Source organism: Varanus komodoensis, unplaced genomic scaffold, assembly GCF_004798865.1.
Source record: "Varanus komodoensis strain SLA01 unplaced genomic scaffold, ASM479886v1 scaffold1, whole genome shotgun sequence".
In the NCBI taxonomy this organism is placed as follows: domain Eukaryota; kingdom Metazoa; phylum Chordata; class Lepidosauria; order Squamata; family Varanidae; genus Varanus; species Varanus komodoensis.
In genome coordinates, this window is record NW_025335268.1 from 137,144,674 (window position 1) to 137,168,589 (window position 23,916).

Below are 23,916 nucleotides of genomic sequence, written 5' to 3' on the forward strand. Positions count from 1 at the left end.
CTGTATAGAATGCATACTAAGTACATTTATGATTGTGTTGGTTTTGCCAAGGAGTCAAGACTTAAAATTACTACTTATCTCAAATCTGATTTGATAAGGACCCTCTAGCACTTGTAAGTTTGTATTCTTTATCACCTATAGTTACTGATGCAATTTTTGCCATACCTACTTTATTTTAGTAAGACTAAGTAGTAGGAATCAGTGTTTACCAAAAGTTTTAAAACGTTTATTTTCAAGAATTAAAAAAAATCCTCACAACATTCATACCAGAAAAAATTGTGACCTGAGCATATCTTTTGAGGAACAATTTTGCTGCTTGTATCAGTTTCTTGTTCTAAAGCACAGGGATCAACTCACACATATGGTTTCTGGATCATTATACACACAGGTGTGCAAAGGCGCACATACACACACACACACATGGGGGAAGGGAGGGGGAAGAGAGAAATTAAAACTACAGCCATGCATAGATTTCAGGCAGTTTTCTGTGTTCGGCAGCAAAAGCCCAAGGCAAGTCTTAAAAGTCTTGCTGGATGTTTTCTTTATTTGCCTCTCCATGTTGCTGCTTAATTTGAGAAATTTCATTTTCCAACTGTACAATAGTTCGTTCAATCTCATAGTTTTTACTAACCAAGGACACCCATCTGGAAAAAAACAAACAGAAAAGCCAGACATAAATTACTGTTCAAGTTTTCTCAGAGCCACAGAATCGATAAGGGAACTGTTGGACATTTGGCTACATGAAAGAAGAACTCATCAAGATAGTAAGAACATGACAGAATCAGGAAAAGGCAAGCCTGTGTAATAGGCATAGTGATACCCCAAAGGGCAAAAAGGGAGGGAAGTAACAGAGCAGGTGCTAATAGGTACAGTGTAGCAAACAAAGGCAGATGTTTAGTCAGAGTCTTATGAACTATAACTGTGGGTAGAAAAGAACATGAGAAGGAACCGAAAGGGATGTAATAAGGTGACGGCTTTAAGATCAACACATTATCACTATGCAGGAATGAAAAACTACATGGACCAGCTGTAGCAAGTGGTGTGCATTTATGATCTTTTTTCATTCTCATGCCAAACCCCCACTTATCCTTGTCTCTGCGCACACATCAGCCTGCTTCTGCTTCTCATTAAGCATTTTCAGAGTAAGCGGGATATTTGTGGTTTACAGTTGGGAAAGATATATGAGTAAAACTGGCAAGATAGATACAGAACCCAGTATTTCTGCTGGTAACTTACTAATTTTAAAACATGTCCAAATTACTTAATGTATGACACCAGCAATTCTAACTGCTTTGGGTTAGAGCACAAGATTTTTCCTGGTATTGTTCAGCTTCCATATGTAGGTAGCTCCTATTACATTAAATTAATTCTGACTGATTAAGATGCATACATACCAGAGAACTTTCAAATGATCTCTGATAACTTGCTCCTGATAAAATTTCAAAAATTATTTCTTGTTATATTTTTTTCAGTCTGCATTAGTCAGTGGTCATGCATTCTCTCCCCCTCTCTCGCTCTCTCTCTCACTGTGTGTTTGTGTATGTGTGTGGGTGCAACAGCAAATCTAAGAAGCAACAATTTTGCAATGGCATTGTCTTATAGTTTCTGTTTTCAGAGATGGAAACACAGAAGGGAAAGGATTTTGAGGCACCTTAGGTTAAAACAACTGCCCGTACGGAAGTCATTCCCACAATCAGAACAGACTTATGAAACAAAGTAGTAGACACTCACGTAGATTCCATCTCCCGAAGTTTGGCACCAGCTGTGAGTTGCATGTTCTTCCGCTGCCAGTTAAGGTCCTGAATGTGCTTCCTGGAAGAATAAAGCAATGTATCAATCACTTACAATCATTTACTCTTCTGTTCAAGACCAGTTGAGAGGAGCAGAAAGGACCCCGTACAATCTGCTGAGAAACAATTTTAGGGTTATGAAAGATTCCATAGCAGAAGACTGCAAGGTGACAATTTATTGTTGTTGCTATGTGCCATCAAGTTGTCTCTGACTTATGGCAACCTTATGAATGAAAGCTCTCCAAAATGTCCCATCCATGACAGACCTGTTTAGTTCTGGTAAATTCCAGGCTGTGGCTTCCTTTATAGAGTTGATCCATATTATAGTTGGAAAGTATCACAATGTAACAATTAAAATCAGGAAGCAGCTCAGAAATTTGTTTCATATTAATTTCAAGTGGCTTCAAACTCCATAAGTTCCATTATCTAGATTATATTGTCAACAGTACTTCATTTACACCATTTATTCCCCACAACAACCCTGCGAAGTAGCATGGGCTGACAGTCAGTGACTGGCCCAAACTAGCCCACTGAGCACCATACCCTAAGTAGGGACTAAAACATGGCTTTCCCAAGTCCTAGCCCAACACTCTAACCACTATACCACACTGGCTCACTGCTTTATGGGAGTGGTTCCCAGCCTTGCTTCCTTATATGTTGGACTAAAACTCCCATAATCACAAACCAGCACGGTCAATGATCAGGAAGTATGGGAGTAGCAGTTCAGCTGGGGAATCAAGATTAGGAACTATTGTTCTGTGATGTGGAGGGCAGAAACAAGGACGGACATATATTTCATTTAGAATGATGCAAAGAGTGTGCATAGCATCCATTTAAGACAATCCTCAATTAAAACTGTTGGCAGATTCACTTTTGTATTATTCACAAAGCTCTCTGCTTGCAAGCATCACAAAGGTGACAGCTTGGCCACTGTGGGGACAGGCTACTGGGCTAGACGGGCTTTTGTACAGGCTGATCCAGCACACTGTCTTTTGTCCTTCTTTTGTCATTTAGGAAAAGTTAAGTCAGCTTCTTCCCCAGCAACATGCTTCTCCAGAAAATAACCTAAAGGGAATGGAGAATCATATTGTTTGTTGAGTCCTGATAATATTGTTACAATAATGTAAGTTATTGAATCAGGACTGAAGAATCAGGTCATCCACCTTTTTTCTCTGAAAGGTGGATGACCCACAATCTTTTTTTTAATTGGGGAGAGAGCCAAACTGAAAAGGAGGAAATATTTCAGCACACATGGCCTGTCATCCCCTTTCCTCTCTCCTCTCATTGAAATTACAGGGGATTTACCCATCTTATTGAATCGTGACTTTTTTGCTCTGCAGGATCATTTGCAGAAGGGTTCCTGCATACCTTCTATCCCCACTCTCCAGCACCTTACTTTAGAGCAGCAGTCCTATTCAATAACCATCCCAGGGCAGCCTAGAAAATGAAGTCTTCTTTCCTCCACAACATTGTATCTTAAGGAAGTCAACCTCTTCCTGCATGCTGAGTAAGACTGGAGCTATAATCTCCAAGATGCATTTGCACTTCTCTATCCATGCAGCAAACTCCATTTCCACACTCCACGTATTTCTGCAGCCAGCATAATTAAGACAGGGGGAGAGTTCCGCATACATGGCTTAATGCTTCAGTAAGTGGGCAAGTAGCAAACATTCAGCAAACATTAAGATTGATTTAAACCACTGATTTAAATCAAGTTTCACACTGATATTGCCTAAGCAAACCATGCAAATTTGCAACTAAATATAGTATCTATACTGCTTTATTCTTATAACCAGGCTATGCAACATTGAACACATTTTGCAAGCTTAAAAAAGCCCTTTATTATATTGCATTTTTATTCTGTCTTTTCTCTTCTTGTGAGGCACCCAAGGCTTATATAGCTCAACAACCCTGTAAGGTAGATTAGGCTGCGAGTGTGTGATTGACCCAAAGTCACCCAGTAAGCTTCAAGGATTACGTGGGAACTAGAACCTGGTCCTGGGTTCCTTGTCCAAAACTGTAATCAGCACATTACATTATCTGTCTTTAAAATATTCCTGTATGTCCAGCATCCATGACTGTCTGAGCAGTTAAGTAAGGCTTTGGGGCTACAGAGTAGCTTAAAGAGAAGTGAGGCTACACCGGGATATGAGGAACCCTGGCAATCCCCTTCTCCTTGCATAAGACAAAAGACAGCCACACAGAGGCAATCCTTGCCTTCACATTGTTGGTGCACTCAACTAGATGCCTGTAATCCTCCAAGTTCAGAGGGTTATGGGCAGCTGCACGGGATGGTGTCCTCCATATGGGAACATAGGAAGTTGCCCACCAAGCAACCTTGTTTCCTCTTTTTCCTGGTGTTGCTTTTTTCTGCTTCAGACCTTGGCCCAGCAACATACCCACAAACGTGCAGTAGCAAGCAAAATTAGATGGCCATGATTGAAAGTTACTAAGCAAACTAAAACATTTACTATTCATCAGGTGAAAACGAAGTGACTATGCCCAGTAAGCAGAGCATCAAGTATTTGTATTAGAGTAGGGATCAAATTTCATTTATATTAAAAAAAAAAACACCTTAATTACCTCAATGACTTGGTTTGCATGTAACAATCCACCAGTTTTTAAAACTTTTTTTAAAGGGTTGTCAGAGAAGTATGTGCATGCTGCCTGCAGTGCACCCATGGCTTCTACTCTATAGCACAAACTCACAATTTCTAATACCAGAAAACAAAGCTCAGAAAAGAGTGGGATTGGTCACATTGTAGGATCATGGAGGGAATAAACATGTCAAACACACACACGAACGTAGAATTCAAGATGCTCACACTGTACTAGATTCCACAATGGGCAAATATCAAAACTGCTACTGCTCATATATTAGGATTCTTTTCTGTTTGAACAGAAAAAGCAGGACTTACCTCAGACTTTGAAGCTCTTTTTGTGCCTGTTCAATCATATGAACTAAATGCCTATAAAAATAAAACAAACATTAATTCATGGGATGTGTTTGCGTGATGAAACAATTCACTTGTTACAGCCACCATGGCAGCTTGTTGTGTTATCTGAACCAGATCTGTTTCACATAATACTCATCTAATTACATTAACTGTTGTAAGGCATCTAGTTGAAGTTTATGCTGCATTACCTTGTAATAGTTGGATTCCATAAAAAAGTAGAGCTTACATGAACAATTTTATTGAGTATTAGATCTAAATACTTTATATATCTAATACTCAGTACAAAAGCAGCCCAGAAAGCCCTCAGGCTATGGGGTGGCATACAAGTGTCACAAATAAATAGTAGAAGAAGAAAAAGAATAAAAAATAGAGCTATTGTAAATCCTTGCTCCAAATGTTTCTGAGAAATCCTTTCAGTTATTTGCTGTACCTTTTCAACTTAAACACATTCAAGGTCAGATGCAGAAATAAAGACAGAATTAGCCACTCTCAGTAAAGGTTGACCATAAGGAGAAAAGGACAAAGCAAAAAATAAGGTGGCAGCATCATTTTGGGTAAATGTGCAGCTTAACACATCAGATCCATTGAAAGAAGCAATAAAACAGATTTTAAACTTCTATGCTATAATACAATGCCATTTTTATTTTACAGCTCTCCTTTTTTAAAATGCAAATATGTTACTCTTAGGAATGAGTGGTAAATTCAGGTCTCAGTAGCAGGAATGTGTTCCACATTCCATTATATAGCACACAAAGACAGCATTTCCTGTACAATGGCTTCCAACAATGGTTTTAATTTAGCAGTGCCATTTGGGTAGCATTACTAAGGATATGTTTTAAAAATCCTGAGAAACTTGAAGCAAACTATAAAGTTTTCCAACTAATTCACTTCAAGGAATGATTGAAGGTATAAAAAGTAACATACTCATTGTATACTTTCCAGGCATTGCAGCCATACTGAGACATCAACTCTAAATTCTCAATTCTAACTGCTTGGTGTTCCAGCTGAGCCATTGAATTATTAACACATTCCTGCCATGCTGTGATGTCATTCTTCTGCCCAGAAGAGGGCGCAGGCAATTCATATCTGTATGAAAAATAAAGCAAAAACAAAAAAATACTGCCCCTGAATAAGACTATGCAGTTGCAAATTTAACCTAGTCACATGTTACCCATGTCAATAGCTGATTTTTTTCAGTGAAAGATACAAATAAATCGGTTTGGTCAAATAACCTACCAAGAAGTAAACATTATTTAAAATACTTGGAGATTACAGTATCAACAAATGTAGTTCTAGCTGAGGGAACAACAAATGTAGTTCTACAGCTACACTAATCTAGCTGTAGTTCTAGCTGTATTACCCAGTCTCTGCTTTTTCCATTGTCACTGACATGATATACAAGCATCTCCTTGCTAAGATGATGAATTATAACTCCATAAGTTAGACCAAAAGTTTTCTTGTCTGTATACTCTTGCTTCAACTATTATTTCAGTAGACTGCCATCATGAGGCAAGCAATGGAATGTTCTTTTTTTAATACTTCTCAAAGATTACACCTTCAAACTGTTCTTGTACTGTTCTTGGTTTTTCCGTAACATAGAAGTCCCAAGATTTACCTTTTCATGCTCAGCAATTCGATCGGCTGGCGGGCTGCTAGACGTTCAAACTCATTCCGCATTATTTCAGTCTATGGATTAAATTCACAAGGAATCAATTGTGGCCAAGAAAAAAAAAATAGAAACTTCTAATTATTGCCAGACTTAACAAACAAGAATCTAGAGCATTGTTTCTCCAAACATCCAATAGCAGTGGCACACATTTTCCTGAATGATGGGAAGCTTCACTCACACACTCAAAGGAATTTACTTTTGAAACACCTGCCCTCAGTGATGCTCACCCATATGTTCCTGTTGGAGTTACTAATCTAGGGTTGCACCTGATTAAAAGGAGACTGTGGAGAACTATTATATATGCAGAAGCACACGGGGTAAATTCTCCTGAAGGTGGGAAATTTTGTGTATTGTGTATATCAGTGTACTGCTATTCATCCAATGCTTTATTAAACCCTGATATAAGAATGGGACAGAATTACCCTTTTGCAGCAGAAGTTAGCTAGAAAGAGGGTGGTGAAAGCAGAAAAGTACAGAGCACCATTCTCTCTGTGTTTATATTCTGGACTAATAGGAGCTTATGAGTACCCATTTCTCAATGCACAGTAACTTGATCAGGCATTATTTATGCCAGTAATTCCTGAAGTCTAAAATCTGAAATGGAGAATCATCTCACCTAAAAGTTCTCCATCTGAGTGTTCTCTTGGCAGTTGTCCACAAAACAACAAGTCTTACAGCTGCAATGTTATGCACAACTTCCAGGAAGTAAATTACACTCAGTATAGTAAGACACAGTGCAATCCTATGCAGAGGGGGAAAATTCTACCTTCCCCAGACAGTCATGGGAGTTGCAGAACTTTTTTTCAGTCTAAACATGCATAGGATCACATCTTCAGTGATTAGAAAATAAATTTGAATTATAATTGTAAAATTAGCTTTTGTGGCCTAAAATCTTACTTCATCAGATGCATGATGCAACATTCTCAGTTATGCCAGTCAAAAGTGATAGTACAGTCCACAACAAATCTGTCAATCATTTAAGGTGCCATGAGACTCATTTTGAAAGATTGCCCTAATCTGGCTATTCCTCTGGAATGTCTAGCCATACTCAGAAGCACTTCATATGGTCTAGGGATCAGCTGAAACTCCAAAAACAGGCCCATATTATAGGGATTTTTAGAAAATATTTTAAGACTTTGCTCTTTTCTTTTTTACAGCTCCTTATAGCCGAGATCCATCCTCTGGAATTCAGTTGTCCAAAATCTTCACACCAGCCAGCTTGTTTGCAAAGTCTTTGCAAGAGAAGTAAGATCAGTCTCAGATGCAGAACATGTATCTATGGCACTGATTCTATCCTACAGTAAAAGATGTTATCCCTTCTTTATCTGGTACTTTCCACAAGCTGTCTTTCACACACCCAATATTTATGTCCCCTAATCCCAAGCTCCACTACTTTGCAGGTGCCCCCTTTGGTCCTAAACATCCCAAGAAATGTAACTGTCAAGCCCAAGAAGCCACATGTATATAACCCAGAGAAACAAACTAAAACCTTACAATGGATACCAACAAACTAGGTAAAAGCATTCCATATGGTCAAACCACTTTCTTTAAAAAATGAAGGTCACAATTCTATACATGCTTAGGCAGAAAAAAAGTCTTTAAACTCCCAGCATTCCCTGGTCAATATGGTTAGCTGGAACATACTGAGAGTTGTACATTTTTCCCCTAATACTAAATACAAATATATAAAATGTTTGGCCTGAGTCACTGATCAGTCATCAATTGCTTCCTTAGCTGTTTAATCTATACTCCTCTTTTTCAATACTAACGAAGTGCAACTACTTTGTGCAATACACAGTTTTCTGTGAGCCATTAAGTTGGCCATGAATTTACAAGGTGGCCCTAAGAAAGCTACAATTTTTTCAGACTCAACTCTAGTTATTCACAAAAAAGGGATCATACTCTTTGTCCTATTTTATAGGAATCCCACAAGGATTGCTGAAAGTAATATATTTGAAATGATTTGAATGCTATATAAACACTGTATTATACATGTTATTTTATTAATTATTTATTTCATTTCTATACTGCCCAATAGACAAAAGACTCTCTTGGCATACTTCTGCCTCACTGCTCAGATGGTTATGTATTGTGTGTATCAGTCATAACTTTTCTAAAATGCTTTCTACAACAAATAAAGTTTAGTACTTTAAATTCTCCGTTATTTTCTTATCCTGGTACATTTCCAGATTTCCCATATGCCCTGGAGAAATACACAGTCCTGAAGTTTTATTTTAGTGAACTTTTATAGGTTGCCATTCTTAAAATACATTTTTTAGCCTTTAAAGATGGCTAAGTTTATTATTGTAAATTTTTTCATTGGAAACCATTTGGAATAATTTATAGGGAAGAACCCAAATATACTAGATATTGTCTTGTCTCAATAAGTAATCCCTAAGAATAAAGAGGTGCCTCTCCAGGATTCTTAAGAACCTTGTTGAAGCATACAAATTTTCTATCTTGTTCAGCATTCTGTTCTTTCAGTAGCCAGCCAACTGCCTTTGGAAGCCCACAAGCAAGCAAAAGGGAAATAGCATCCTCCTCCTCCTCCTGTCCCCCAGTACAAATAAGCAAACTGCCCTCAATATTGTGATTATTAGTCATTAATGGACTTATTTTCCAAAGAGCTGTCTAAACCCCTTTTAAAGCCACCCATGTTGATGGCCATCTCTACACCATGTGCTAATGAATTTCACAGATTAACTATGTATCATTTGGTGTAACTTACTTTCACTTGTCCTAAACCCCCCACCTCCACCAATCAGCTTCAAGAAAACCCTGGGCTCTAGTACTATGACAAACATCTTCAATCCTGACTTGCAGATAACTATTCTCTGGAAGTTTTCTCTCCACATGCATATGGTCAGTTATTCAAGGCTGACCAAAGCTATTCAGCAGGGAATAAAACTCACACCAAACAAATAATCTTGCGATATCTCAAAGTTTAGTAATTTCTTAAGATACAAGCTTCTGCAGAACAGAGTCCACTTTATTAGATGCACAAATTACTCCTTAGCTCTCCTAGCCCAAGACACTTGTCACAATAAACTCATTAGCTCTGCTTGCTGTTAGCTCTTTTTGTGCTTACTATAACAAACCAATCTCTCCAGAATTCCTAAAAATGCTCATGCCAAATTCATGAAGAAAAAAGTTATTAATGGTTTCTAGTGCTGACAGCTATATACTACCTCCAGTATCAGGCCATGTCTAAGTATATATACTCAGTGCAGCTGGTTATAAGAAATCTAGACCAAATGGGCCCTTGCTCTGATCCAGCAGGGCTTTTCCTATGTTTTTAAGAGGAACTTCCTACACTCTTCCAATGTTCCATTTAGTAACACAGAAAAGGTTCTCAAGTCAAACTCCTGTTCAGATCTTGTGCCCTTGTTCACACTGAGCTGAACAGTGCAGGTCCTTCCTCACCTCGAAAGCGCTGTAGTCCGGCGCAGGCAGGTAACTCAGGTAGTTCTTGGTGGGTCGGTAGCGCCGCGTCTCCTCCTCCACGAGCGCCGCGGCCTAGACGGATGAGCGGACGGACATCAAGATAAAGGCGTATCCTACGTGTGTTTACACATGAAAAAAGTCCTGAAAGTCCCAGCATTCCCAGCCAGCAGAACAGGGAGCTATAAGGCTTTCCCCATATCGCAGCACCTACAGGATGGAACCCTTACTAAATCAGCGCCTCGGAGAGGCTCGGGGTAGTCCCAAGCCACCTTCCCCTTTGCCCAGCCGCGTCACACTCACCGCCTCCCGGACGCCCGGCGCCTCATAGCCCTGGTCAAAATAGGGCAGAGCATCTACAGCAACTTCGCCAGCCACTAGACCCGGCCCAGACATGTCGTACCGCACGACGAACAACCCGCTCGCTGCTCAAACCCAATTGCACTGCGCCTGCTCCGTTTCCGCCGCCTTCTCCCCGCCTCCCCTGTCAAAGCGCCTGCGCAGATAGAAAGCCCCGGCGGCGCTCCAGCTTTGTGGGGTGAGGGAGAAATAGCTCCTCCCATCTGCGCCTGCGCCAATTTTTCCCACCTACTCTCGTGGCTTCCTCGCTTTCTGTTGATTTAGTTCTAACAACATGCAAACACAACTAGCGTTTTAGAAATGGCCTGGTGATGACACGCCTGGGATTTCTAGAACAACCTTCCCGAACCTGGTGGCCTTCAGAAGCATTTGGACCGCAACTCCCAGAATTCCCATCCAGCAGGTCCATTGACTGGGAATTCTGGGTGTTGCAGTCCAAATGCCACCAGGTTGGGGAAGGCTGTTCAAGAAGACCGACAATCTAACATCCGTTACTCAGCTGCAAATGCAGCTGATTTTAACCAGAGTCTCACCGCTATGCGGGACTAACGGTCCAAAGATGTTTATTATAATCCCCGGAAAAAGAAATCAGCATGATGCAAGAATTAGGAGAGATAAGGAACTGTGGCTAGGGGAGCATTCCAGCAACTCTTCTTGGTACTACTAAGCACTGCTCTGGAGACACAACAGGTTGGCCAGCATTAGATTCAAGCTCCATAACTGCTGTATGGGTGCAACCTCGTCTTGCTGACAGGGGTATTTGAAAAATCTTTTATTTTGGGTTAAATACCCTAGAGGGGTCTTGTGCAAACTGCTTCCCTGCAGATATGTTGGACTTCAATTCCCAGCTGCAGGCTTCTATGCTTAAAGTAGTTGTCTGACACACCTGGAGAGGCTGATCTGGAGTGAGTACTTTAAGCAAGATAAGGGTGTTGTCTGCTACACCTTAGACCAGAAAACCCTAGGCTGCAGAGAAGCTCAGTCAATGTAGATTTTTAGGGGGAAAAATCAGTAACTCTGCCAATGTTGTATTATGAAAATCTGTGGCTATAAAGTACCAGGTGTTAGTCTGTTTGATAATCGAACTCTGATCTCAAGATAGGGCTAGGTATGGATATCTTAACTGTTCTGCCACCTGTGGACCTCCTGAATAAACTACAAGTTGATACCCTCTGTTCTGGTGCTTATAGAAGCAAGATAGGCAAAATAATTTTTACAGCACGAAAAGCTGGAAACTGCCTCTAATGCAGCAGTTTTAGCAATCTCAGAAGCCATACATCCTTGTACTATTATGTATCAAGATGTCAAGTGAAGAAACTTCTGTTAACTGCATGCACAAATAAGAACGGCCCTCTACAGGGGTCTTGCCATTTGGTTATTTAGGGATTTAAAAGGTTAGTCTCCAAACACATGGAATCATGTCTATAAAGCTATGGCATTACAGGTACAGGCAGTCACTCTGGAATAACACACTTGCATCAAAATTATTTAGAACACAGTTCATAATCTTCTGCACACACTGTTGCTTCCAGACACTAATGCAGAACTCCACTGCTTCCAAAATTCCACTTCTAGTAAGGTTATCACATATCTGCTCTCTCCCCATTTCAAGAGCTGGACCTTTCAGGGAAAACCAGAGGTATAAAGAATACTGGATGCATAGCATTGACAGAACAAAGTGATGGTTCAATACACACCAAAAAAGGAGCATATTTTATTTGAACTTGTTCCTGAAAGAACCTGGTTTATTTTGGTTCAGTTACTGTACATACAATTTTGGTTTCATCTATACACCACAGAATATGGCTTGATTCACACTGAGCAGAACAGACTTAAATTAAAAACAAAAACAAAAAAGCACACCACACAGGAGAAAGACCAGCACCAAGAAGTACAGATGGTCTGAAGGTTTCCTGGATATGATGGAAAGGTATGTATTTCCTATCTAGCTGTGTGCAATAGTGTCAGTGGAATTATAAAAATTAGGGTTATATACCCTGGGGGCTAAATTAACTCCCTATTTTCTAAAAGTGGACATGAACAACAAAATAAGTTTCCTTCCTGCCCTCTGATCAAGTGCAGCTTAGTTTTGAGTGCTGAAACATACTATTCAATCAGTGATTAATTCTTGCTTCCTCTTATCAAGAAACTAATTCAAGAGTGGCAACAGTAAAGATTCAAAACAACTGCAACAGCAAACCAAGTAAAACAGTGGCCCTAAATATGTGACCAACAAGGTCTTTTAGGTGCCATTAAGTTCACAGTACTTATTCTAAAGCAGCTAGGAATGAGGAAAATGAGGACCTCCAGATGTCACTTGGACTGCAATTCGCATCATATCTCACCATTGGGTATTCTGCCTAAGGTTGATGGAAGTTGCAGTTCACTTAACTAGAAGGCCACACATTCTCCATTCCCGCTAAGACTAAAAACCTTTGTGTACTGTATTTGGAGGGAACTATTTTGGGGTAAATGTGGATGGGGTGCCCTGTTGGCCTTGCACAACTGGACCTAGAAAGAAATCATTTTCAGGCCTCCTGATACACTCCTGCATCCAATGACAGATCACTGGGACCAAGTTTTTGCCAATTCTTTCTGCCAGAAACATTGTAGGCACAGCTGGGAATTCAGACCACATGCAAAAACTTTTTACATGAGCTCTGCTACAATTTTTCTCACCCCGCCCCTCACCTTTTCTTTCCTTTTTGGTCTGGTCCATTTTGTGTGTTGCAAAAAATAGCATTCAGGATCTCTCCCCAGAATAAGCAGCAGATTTCAGATACAGGTAATCAACATAGAAACATATGGACCCCAAATCCATATTTCATCCTAATCTGGGGGGCTGTTTAGCTGTGTGGCAGAGAAAGACTAATCCAGTGCACCAGCGTACAACATTTCAATGTGTCAAAAGAATCACTCTTATTTGGCAATTTTGACTTAGTCCAAGGCCACATAAAAGTTCTATTTATCCTGAGTTCATTTGTTCTGTGTAAACATACGGTAAAGCTTCATTGGAAAGTAACCAGTGACACATGACAGGTCCGCAGAGGCACTGGAGTAGTTTAGTAAGACAAATGACAATCTATCATAATAGCTTAACTTCAGGGAACATGTATTTGTTATTAGAAACTATAAACTGCTGTTTCAAATGGTATGCAAGCCACAGAGGAGCTGGAATACAGTGTGCAGCATTTGATCTCTTTCCTGTAATGGTGGCTACCAAGATAGCATTTCTTAAAAGCAGGTAACAGACCTAGGTTTAGAGGAGGAGGAAAATGTTTTAGTTGGATGTTCAATATCTGAGGGAGAACTATTTCTATCCCACACAGGTTTCACAGCAAAATGCAGTTATAAGAAGCTTGCTTATCTTTTTAGAGTGGCTCTGTATCAAACCCCGCTCTTTGTAATGCCACTGTAAAAGTCTTCATGTCTCCCAATTGGGATCAAAGGGCATTTTCCTAACAAGTAAACATCACTCTTCTGTAAGGTAAATCCCATGGTGTAATGGAGATGAGTTTGTAAAAAGTCCAAACAACATGTATGTTTGCAGCAACTGACAGAGGCCGAGGTTTTTGCAGCATAAAACCAAAGTATCAAACAGGTGGATGTTCTTCTTTTGCTGTTAATACCTGCAAAACAGAAGGCTTTGCAATACATAAGTAAAGCCAATGGTTTGAGAAAACATAGCTGAACTAAGGCCAACAGCAGAGAACATAACTGGGTGACATAATAGATGAGGATGGTTGAACTGCTTCTACCAAGTTTACCTTTCCAGTTATATGGGCCCTTTTCCTTGCACAAAATATCTCTACAGTACAGTATCAGCATAGATCAATTGCTGGATTCATGCTGTTTTCCATAGTTAGTTCCACTGTATAAAGGGCATCAATTTAGCCCCAGGATTGCTCTGAGCAGGAATCATATATATATATATTTTTTAAAAAATTATATTTGAGGATGAAGGGAAGGTCTCTTCAGGCCAAGCAGCATAAACAGGGATACAATCCATACAGTTAATTGTGTTCCCCTTGCAGACCAGTTCCACAGTTGAAGAAACCCAGTTTCTCCCAGTAATACTCCAGTTGGACCAGGTAGAGCAAACATTGAGAATTCCACTCTGGTTTTGGGTTCTCTTTCCCAGTTGGATGAAGCTCTTCTGAGCGAAGTCCAAAAATTCCCGATACCACGCAACAGCCAATGCAGTGCCACATCATTATGGCTTGTTTGGAACTTAAAATCATGCTTAGCAGCAATTTTGTACTCGGCTTCTCACTTTTTTTGTAGAAATTTCATTTTATTACCTAAAAGAAAAATATATAAAGATCAAGACTTAGATTAGTAAGTTTATTTGTGCAAATCTTGCCTTGCCATGGTACCTGATGTCATTTATAAGTAACAGAATAAATGCATCTTCAGTGTGGTATAGTGGTTAAGAGTGCAATCTGGGCTCAGGTGATTTGGGTTGTAGTCCCTGCTCAGCTAGAGAGTCAACTGGGTTACTCTGGACCAGTCCCAGACTCTCAGCCCAACCCACCTCACAGGGTTGTTTTGTGAGGATAAGACTGAGAGCATCAGGAAGAGAATGAGGTAAGCTGCTTTCATTTTGTTTTAAGAAAAAAGCAGGATATAAATCTAATAAATAAATATTTTAAAGGAAATAAGCCACGGAACTGCACAGATAGCTCTGCATGCCTAAGGGAATTTTAGGCTGAAATCTTTATGCATATTTAGACAGAAAAAAGTCTGCATTCCCCAACCATCCATGCTGGCTCAGCAATGGTGGGACTTAATTTTTTCCTATACTTATAAGTTCTATAGTTGTAAGTTATTTGTCCTATGCACAAAGGGGAACAGACACACATGAAACAGGCAGCTTTGCAAAGAAAGTTCGTATGAAGCTCAGCTCAGTTTCCACCAGAATTCTAGCAAAAGAAGAGTATCATCAAGTCTGTAAGTGTTTCTCAAACAGATAGTTATACACATCACAAGTAACCAAGACAGCAAAGACTAAAGCAGATCATTATTTACCCAGACTGCGAAGGATTTTGTTCATTCCACTGGGCTCAGATTCAGGAATGGTCTCCAAATATTCCAAAGCACGGACTTCGAACAAGCCTAGAAAAGGAAAATGTCACTTAAGGTGCCATCCTATACAAGTCTGAACAGAAAAATGCTTACACCTCTCAACAAGCTGGGAGAACTAGGCCATTTTTCTGCCTCAACTTGCATGGGATTGCCTCCTAAATCACACACTTTTCTGCAGCATACTGTTCTTTTTACACTTTGTTTCAATAATGCAGTTGCAAACAAAAAAAAAATTCAACTGAGAAAAATCTGAATTCTGTTCTGACATATGTATAGGACCTCTGAAAATGGAAGGCAATGTCTCAGTTCTGCAGCATGGCATGCCAACTGTAATACATTTACTGTGATATGTAAATATCAGCTTCCTGTCTAAAAATAAGGGAAGAGCCTATGACCCAAATAAGCCTACTGTGATCATACCATCACATTCTGGGTTACAGGGGAGTTGTTAAGTTTTCCATCCTTTACCCTCTCAGTGGGTAAATTTGGGGATAGCTCACCTTCAGTGAAGTAAACATTTTTACACCTGGCAAGACAGTCATATCTTTGAGAGCAGCCTACTGACATTCATTGTATTGCTGAGAGATGCCTTAAAGGGAACAGGAAGCTTAGACAAATTATTAAACCACTGAGCCACTGCACTCTTCCAGAACTAGTGAATAAAAATGCTTTTGTTGGTGGTGCAAATCAACCATCCATTTTTACAGGTTCAGAAGATACAAGAACTCACAACACTCCTCTACAGTTAGAAGACAGCTTCCAGACTGAGCAAGAAGACAGAGTGGTCTGCAAGCATAAAGGAGTTCCAGATTTCTACCATTTTTGTTCTTTGATTCTATTCCAGATTTGTACCATTTGGCAGGTCTCACCTTTAACTCCACTCTTTCGCAGCTCTCGATCCTGTATGAAACCAGCAAACATTTGCGTCTCCATGAAGATGTCTAGGAAATGACGCACATTGCGGGAGGTGTGGGACTTCCGGAAGGGCTCTCGCTGGAATACACGCTCCCCTTTCTCAGTGACGTTCATGTGCAAGGAATAGTGCCCCACAATCTCCACAAAAAAGCGCACAAAAGCCTCTGAAACAAGGGAGTCCAGGGACACATCACCTAATACAAAACACACAAAAGCAGTCACATCTCCTTTCTGGAGAAAGCAATCTGTACTTCTTTCCCAGACACTATACAAAGCGCACCCAACCTATTAGCTGGGTTGGAGACAACACCTCACACAACTGAAAGACTGATAACAAAATTTAACATAACTCGGGACATCAGCAGTTACAGCAGCTGCAGTGGTTGCACTCCAGTACCAAATTAAGGGCAGTAGCATAACCACAAACATCAGCACCAGAAGATGCCCAGCAGCAAAGACAGGCCTGGCAGTTCCAGTGCCCACATTTCTCTTGCAAAAGCAACAGGGTGTATGTGCACTTCGCTGGGGATAAGCAGTGGGCACTGTGCTGGTGTGCATGCTTAACGCTTTCCCAGTCACTGATTTTCCCTTGCAATCTCCCCTCCCTCTACCACCAATGAAGAGTCAAACCCCCTCCTGCCAGTTCTCCACTGCCCTTGCTTTCTCACCACGTACACACATGCCACACTGTAGTAGAGACATCTGAGGTTTTCTAGACTCCTGCTTGTCTAGTTTCATACAGATGTGGCTTCTGAACACTCTTCCATCAATTAAAACCTTTACTCTCCAAGGTTATAGAGCTAATGGCAGCCACTCCTACCACATATAACAGCTATCGGCAGTCTCTGGAACTGTGGCATGGGAAGCAAAGATGTTAAAAGCCTCCAGTCATGCAGCAGTCAATACAGGGCCCTCTCACAGCTGCTATGTACAGCAAAATAAAAATGGAGCACAAGTGAAGTGTTTAATGTAAGAGACTGGTCATCATGACTGAGGAGGACCAAGGTGAGTATGAAAGCTTAGCTTCCATTTTGCCAATTAGGCTTGTCCTAGAGGAAAAGGAGTATCTGCCTTTCCAGGAATATTTCTGTTGCCCCCAGTATACATTAGACTGGGGTGCTTACAGGCAAGGCTGCTCTAGTGCCATTGCCCTGGTTTACCCATGGAATTTATGAGGAAGCCCAGCCACTGACATCTTCTACCCAGAACCCTCCTGTATTTTCCCACCACTTCTCCCACCTTTGTGCTTAATGGAAAAAAATGTTTAGGAAAAAGAAAAAAATGCTGCACACTGCCTACTAATAGGCAGAACTATGATCCCTCAATCTGGAAGCATCCCAAGTGTCCAGGACAGACCCTTAAAGATCATGTATCCTTAGAAACCATAAAGATCATGAATCCTAAGCCTCTCTCATGTCAAGGTATATTTAGTATATCTAGGCTTCGAAGGTTTCTCCCACTCATTTCACAAATTCAAGGCCTCAGACACAAGGCCCATAAACGTAACACAGAACACAAAACGTAACACAGAACTATGAAGTTAAGATTCTCAGCAATAACTCACTATGTCCATATATGCCCGCCTGCCCCTTGAGATCTGCGGGAGAGGCCCTTCTCCAGGAACCCTCCGTGAAGGAAATTAGGAGGGTGAGTACTCGGAGAAGGGCTTTCTCTGCAGTGGCACCCAATCTAGGTCCGCCTGGCGCCGTCGTTATTTGTTTTTCGGCGCCAGGCAAAGACCTTTTTATTCAAATGTTATTTTAATTGTTAATATTATTTATTCATTATTCTTTGGCCAGGGCGACTTAATTTATATTGTTAATTTATACTATTCTATTGAAATTTATTTATGGTTGTGAGCCGCCCCGAGGCTTCGGCGAATGGGGCGGCATAGAAGTCTCATTCATTCATTCATTCATAGATAAGATTAAATTAAATTAAATTAAATTAAATTAAATTAAATTAAATTAAAATAATTCAGTCACCTTGTTTGTAACTCCGCTCCTGTGACAAAATTTCATTTCTTTCTTCCAAAATCTGTACAAGTGCAGCCTGGAGTTTGTGAGGTAGGATTTCATCCTCATCTGAAACCTTTGAAAGCAAGTGGGGTGTGGGGGTTACTGTATTCAAAAATGGAATTAAATGTTGCACGAAGGAATTACATCAGTTATAGAATAATATTATATAGAATATAACAATATGAGTATGGAATATAAGCATGCATGTGTCAAAAATGCTGAACAAATTAAAACTGATGTTTAAAACAGACTGCAGAAACAGATTTTTGCTATACAAATAAAGTACTGCAGAAGTTCCAAACAAAGCTGTCCTTGCCTCTCTCATGTTCCCCTCTCCCACATACTTAGGCAGTAAATTCCTCGACCTTTGCTTGTGCTACTTTTGCCTAATAAAAAATTCTTATATAATGTCCAAACCCAGATACTGTGGGTTTATTGTGGATTAAATCCAGTAGGGCAATCTTGGATTAATTAACCCATGATTTGCCACAGTTGGGTACGAACCAGATCTCTGCCAAGTGCTGTGTATATTTATAGCACTATACAAACAAGTAGTACCACCTAGGGTCAGCAACCTCCTTCATGCAATCTGATAGTGGAACTAGTTGCCAAAAAAAGTTGTGCAATCTCCAACACTACAGACATTCAAAGCAAAACTAGACAGTCATCTGACTAGGATGGTGTGATTTGCCATCCTGCCCCAGCCATGCACTGGACCTGCTGACCTTCTTGGCCCCTTTCAACCCTACTATTCTATGACTCTATGATATACTGAAGTACTAAATGCCACAAAGAGAAGCTGTTAATTTAAAATTCAGAGCATGTGCTAGAACCACAAAGCTCACCCCCACTTACTTCTGCTTTGTGGAATACTACAGTTTGTCAATCTCTGTTTTGCCTGTTAGAGAAGCACCTTCAGTCAACAAGGGAGAAGGGAGACCAGCAGAGAATGACTTCATGAGAGATTATTTTAAGAACAGCTGTCCACAGGAAATTCTGTCTAGACAATGAAGACAAGAAACCTTGTGGAAAAGAAATGCAGAAAATAGGCAGTATGCAGGAGAGGCAAGACCATGCTAAGGGCCAAGCTTCATGTTATCCCACATGTGTAGTTTGGCTTAGACCTGGTTCACATGAAACAGCAATTCATGAGATGATTAATCCATGGAACATTGGAGTCATGCAGGAGTAAGCAAGCTGCCTAATCTCTGCTTACCACCTTCACCTTCCATCCAGTTTGTCAAACAACCCAGCAAGGATGGGCTCAAATACTGGGTTATTTGTCCCTCAACAACCCAGCTATCTGGGTCAGACATCACATCAAACAACCCAGGGAAGGGTATTGTCATTACTTGAGAGCCAGGGCTGGTTACAGTTTTATTTGTAAGTAGCAGCCATAGGAAAGCTGGAGTGTGTGCAAGGAGAGCATCAATCCAGATAAGGCCCTCAGAAAGGTGAGACTGATCCCAAAATTCTGCTGTTAATGGCAGCTTTTCTCCCAAGGCAATGATTAACTTCAGGGAGGAGGGAGGGCATTAAAACTGCAATCCACACTACAATCCTCCCTGGTGCTTTCCACAGCTGCTCTTTAAAATAAGACACAAATGTAAAGCCTAATCACACAACTAACATAAGAGATCATTTCAGACTTAATACTATACCTTAGTTTAGCTTTATAAGAAATAGCTTAGCTATTCTACAGGTTTGCACAGTGCCTGCTTCCTTGAGGTGGCTGCACAGAGATGTTTGATCATTTATCTAACTTGCAGTCTGCCTTACTACCAAAAGGCACTCAAAGCAGCATAGCTTGCAGCATCCTCCAAGCCTGAACAAAATATGGTTAATGTCAAGCAGAGGCAGGCAAGTCAAGCAGAGCTAGTGCCCTCCAGCTCATTTAGATTTAAACTCCCATAATCACTGACCGTTAGCCATGTTGGCTGGGACTGATGGGAGCTGTAGCCCAAAAGACATGAAAGACACCAGGCTGCATAGTCCAATCATAAATAAGTATACGTAAGCAAGCCAACTTCAACTCGGTTTTTTTTTTTTTTTTTTTTTTTGGACTTAAAATGTAGCTGCAGGTGGGGACTGGTTCAGGGCAACAGCACTGAAAGAAGGACTACTGAAATTTGAGAAATGGTGTTGGGGAGAAAAAAAGAGTGAAAAGCCCCTCCTGCAAAAACCTGATATTCAAGTACGGAGGAAAAAAGAGCAGTACAATATAAGTACCTATTTTTTCCTCTACGGTAGCTAACAGCAGTTTTGGAGCAAACAAAGGACTCTGAATCAAAGAAATGACAAAGAAAGAATTAAATAGTGAGACATCTTCATCCCCCCATGTTGAGGTCTAAACAAAGCATCACTGAGCCTGACCATGGATATTATAGGTCATATGCAGCCTGGCCCTTAGTTTACTTTCAACCACTTCCAAATGGCACCACTCTGAAATAATTGCTCCACTTGCCTGAGAAGCAGTCAATGGACAAGTCATTTACTCACCTGTTGCAAAAACTTATCAGCACAGAGATCAACTATCAGTACCTACAGAGAGAAAGAGAGAGGAAGAGGTACAGTGTTATTGCCTGTGTGCTGTACTGTAGATAATTCCTGGGTCCTTCATGCAGTCTCTGCTCCCCACCCTCATGCTGATCCATATGACCAGGTTTTTCCCTGTGCAACTGCATGAAATGGCTAACACGTACCAGCTCGCTCCAGTAAAGCCCTTCTTACCAAGTCACTGCAGTTCTTTAGGTTGTGACAAGGTTATAACTTCATAGCTATGGGCTGTAACTGGAAAGAGCAGGGGCACACATTCCCAGAGTGAGACGGGTCGGCAAAGCTCATGGAGGGGAGCCCCACTGACCTTTCAGGTTCAAGAAACAAACTTTTCTACATGTTTCTGAGGTTGCTTTCAGGAGTGCTAATACCTGTTCACAACAGGTCCTGCAGGTGGAATGCAGCTAGCAGTACTTAATATTGCCCTATGATATAAGCCACTTTGAGTTCTTTAAAAGAAAAGGGGAAAAGGTGGGATCTAAAGCAAATAAAATAAATAAATAAAATTGCTTTAATTTGGGCCCGTTTGGGGTAGAGGGAGCAATTACTCTCAGCATCATGCATAAAGGGGGCTATATCAATTAGTAATTACCAACACAGAAAATGAAGAAAGAGTATTATCATCATTATCATTATTAATTTTATTTCTATACCACCCCACAGATGAAGCTGTCTGGATGGTTTACATGTCCCACATATGAACTTTCAGGTTCCTAGATTTTTCAGAACCTTAAAAGGTCCTACTTCCATTGGTTTTGTGAATGGCCCTTGGACAAACACATGTCACAAAAGCACCAGAACATCAATATGCGATGATAATTGAGATGAACTACATTCATATGCATGTGTAGGATCCATGGAAGAACTTGGCCTGTTCCTTACAACAGGGATGGGCAACTTATGGCCTTCCAGTTATTTTGGCCTACATCCTACCATCCCTTATTATTGGCTTTGCTGGCAAAAGTTGACGGGAGCTGTAAGACAAAATGTCTGGCGGGCCACAAGTCACTCATCACTGCTCTACAATAAAGAGGTCCACAAATATCACCACAAACCTTCAGGCCTTTCTCCACTACGGCAGTGTAGTCATGGGTACATCACCACCCCATGCATTCCCTCCCAAGATCTCACCTCTTCTATAGGCAGGTCCTGGAGATGTGTTAATGAACAGGAGAGAATGCCAATAAGGAAAGGGGTTGGAGAGCAGACAATGTCAATCATGGAAGCTGGCAGGACAGGGATATAGGTGTGTTGCCAGGTGAACGGGTAGAGTGTTGCAACTGCAGCATGGCCACACTTGGACAAGGTGCTGGTTCGAAAAAATATTACAGGAAACATTTGTCAGTTTACAAAATCCTCAGAGAGACAAAATTTCTGTAAACCAAAGAAAGTGGGCCCATACAGGTACATACTAAAATGTGGGGCTTGATGTATTTCTATGCAAGAAAAAAGCACTTGCTGCTCTTGGAAGTGTACCATTGCACAATGAAGGCAGTGAACTGCAAAAGTGAGTGCTGCCTTATATTAAAGACTCCTTGGCCATGGAAAGCCAGTATGCCAGTAGGAAAGGATCTGTCCTCTGTTTCTCCTTTGCATGCTAGACTTCTATCTGCACTTTGCTTTATACAGAGCAGCTTTCACAGATGCTATGCCCCACCAGGTACAGTCTAGGAAGTAGTACAGTCCAGGAAGATTGTCCCATTAACTTTTTCTGAACATGCATACTAGCCCTGCAAGACTTTTGCTTAGTTTGCAGTAAACTGCATGCTATATCCAGATTCAAAGAAAAGTAGACCAATAGTATTTTTCTTTTTTGCTTGAAAAGCTGCTTCAAAAAGGAGAAACTTTTTATCCCTCCCTTAGTCTGCTGAGACTTTTCATCACTCCAAATTGCTCCCTTCAAGGCAGAGTTACTTTGCCTAGAATTTCAAACATCCACCTGCTCTTGCAAACTGAGAGCAACACAAGTCCCCACTACTTGCCTGATATTCTCTGTCTCTGTGTCTGTGAAAGTGAGAGAGAGCGCACACACAGGCAAGGAAGAGGTAAAAGTATGTAAAAGTCCTTCCTCCTCCTTCCAAGACCAACTTCCACAGAGACACCTATAGCCAAAGTAGTTTCTCCCAGGGTCTTCTGTCCCCCCAGCTTCCTTAGTCCTCTGTAGACAATTCTTTTATCAGCAGAGGTTTCATGCAATCCCTCACCAACAAGGAGTCCCTAACTTCAGCAAAACCAACCAAGCCTTTTGATACCATAAAGACTTCTCCATCATGGCCACTTCAAAGAGAGCACTTATGAGGCAGAAGTATTTTCCCACTAATTTCTGGGGGATTTTAATATTGCAATTTCTGATAGCAACTTTTTGGCGCCAGGCGAAGACCTTTTTATTTTATTTAAAAGTTATTTTAACTGTTAATTTATTATTATTGTATTTATAGATTTTAATATATATAGCCGAGATGGTACCAGTTTTTTAAATGATTAATTGTATCTTTTTATGAATGAATGTTGTGAGCTTTGTTGCGATAGGGGTGGCATAGAAATGTTTTAAATAAATAAATAAACTTAGTGACCATTTATTATTTCCTGTATAGAGTATCCTGTTTGTCCCATACAGAATGCAGAGGGCATTGCTGACATAAGGCAGTGTATATCACACAGGAAAGCAAGTAAGTGAAAACATCCCTGAAGTTTACAGTTTCCTACACCATGTGTACTGTGTATTACTATTATTAGATATATTTGAAATGTTCGATAATATTTCGCACATCTATTGAAGTGAATTAAAGTCCATGAGGCCTTATGCCTGAATACATTTTGTAGTGTTTAAGGTGCCACAAATTTTCTTGTTTTTCCTGCACAGATTAATATGGCTATCCCTCTGGAAATTGTTTTAATCAAAGCAGTGTCCTTCTATGGACCTGCTGAACCCCAATACACACAAAACTATCCAGTGAAACATATCAGTTAAATACTTGCCTGGAAGCTGCAAGTGTATCACAATTATTAATGTTATGAATGTTGTGGATGTAGTTAAACATGCATATCTGCTTAATATTTCTAGAGTTTGTATTTTCTGAAACCTAGATTTGTTTTTTCTGTATCATATATGACTACAAAACTTT

General features: G+C 40.4%; 2 protein-coding genes across 5 annotated transcripts in view; both read right to left on the minus strand.

Moving 5' to 3' along the window:
• Nucleotides 1-204: 204 nt before the first annotated feature.
• Nucleotides 205-10,315, minus strand: BCAS2 (BCAS2 pre-mRNA processing factor). The gene is made up of 7 exons (XM_044447651.1): nucleotides 10,161-10,315; nucleotides 9,840-9,932; nucleotides 6,363-6,433; nucleotides 5,672-5,833; nucleotides 4,709-4,759; nucleotides 1,732-1,812; nucleotides 205-644 (listed from the first exon to the last, which is right to left on the minus strand). The coding sequence occupies exons 1-7, from the start codon at nucleotides 10,251-10,253 to the stop codon at nucleotides 518-520; spliced, it is 678 nt and encodes a 225-aa protein (XP_044303586.1). The 5' UTR covers nucleotides 10,254-10,315; the 3' UTR covers nucleotides 205-517.
• A 1,581-nt stretch (nucleotides 10,316-11,896) lies between these two features.
• The window catches only part of DENND2C (DENN domain containing 2C), a 63,008-nt gene continuing 50,988 nt past the window's right edge, over nucleotides 11,897-23,916 (minus strand). For all 4 annotated transcript variants that reach the window (XM_044447676.1, XM_044447668.1, XM_044447683.1 and 1 more), the window contains 6 exons: nucleotides 21,923-22,100; nucleotides 20,735-20,776; nucleotides 18,203-18,308; nucleotides 16,172-16,411; nucleotides 15,246-15,332; nucleotides 11,897-14,518 (listed from right to left, as the gene is read on the minus strand). In XM_044447676.1, the coding sequence (XP_044303611.1) occupies nucleotides 14,487-14,518; nucleotides 15,246-15,332; nucleotides 16,172-16,411; nucleotides 18,203-18,308; nucleotides 20,735-20,776; nucleotides 21,923-22,100 (685 nt within the window). In that variant the 3' untranslated portion in view covers nucleotides 11,897-14,486. The remainder of the gene's footprint in view (nucleotides 14,519-15,245; nucleotides 15,333-16,171; nucleotides 16,412-18,202; nucleotides 18,309-20,734; nucleotides 20,777-21,922; nucleotides 22,101-23,916) is intronic.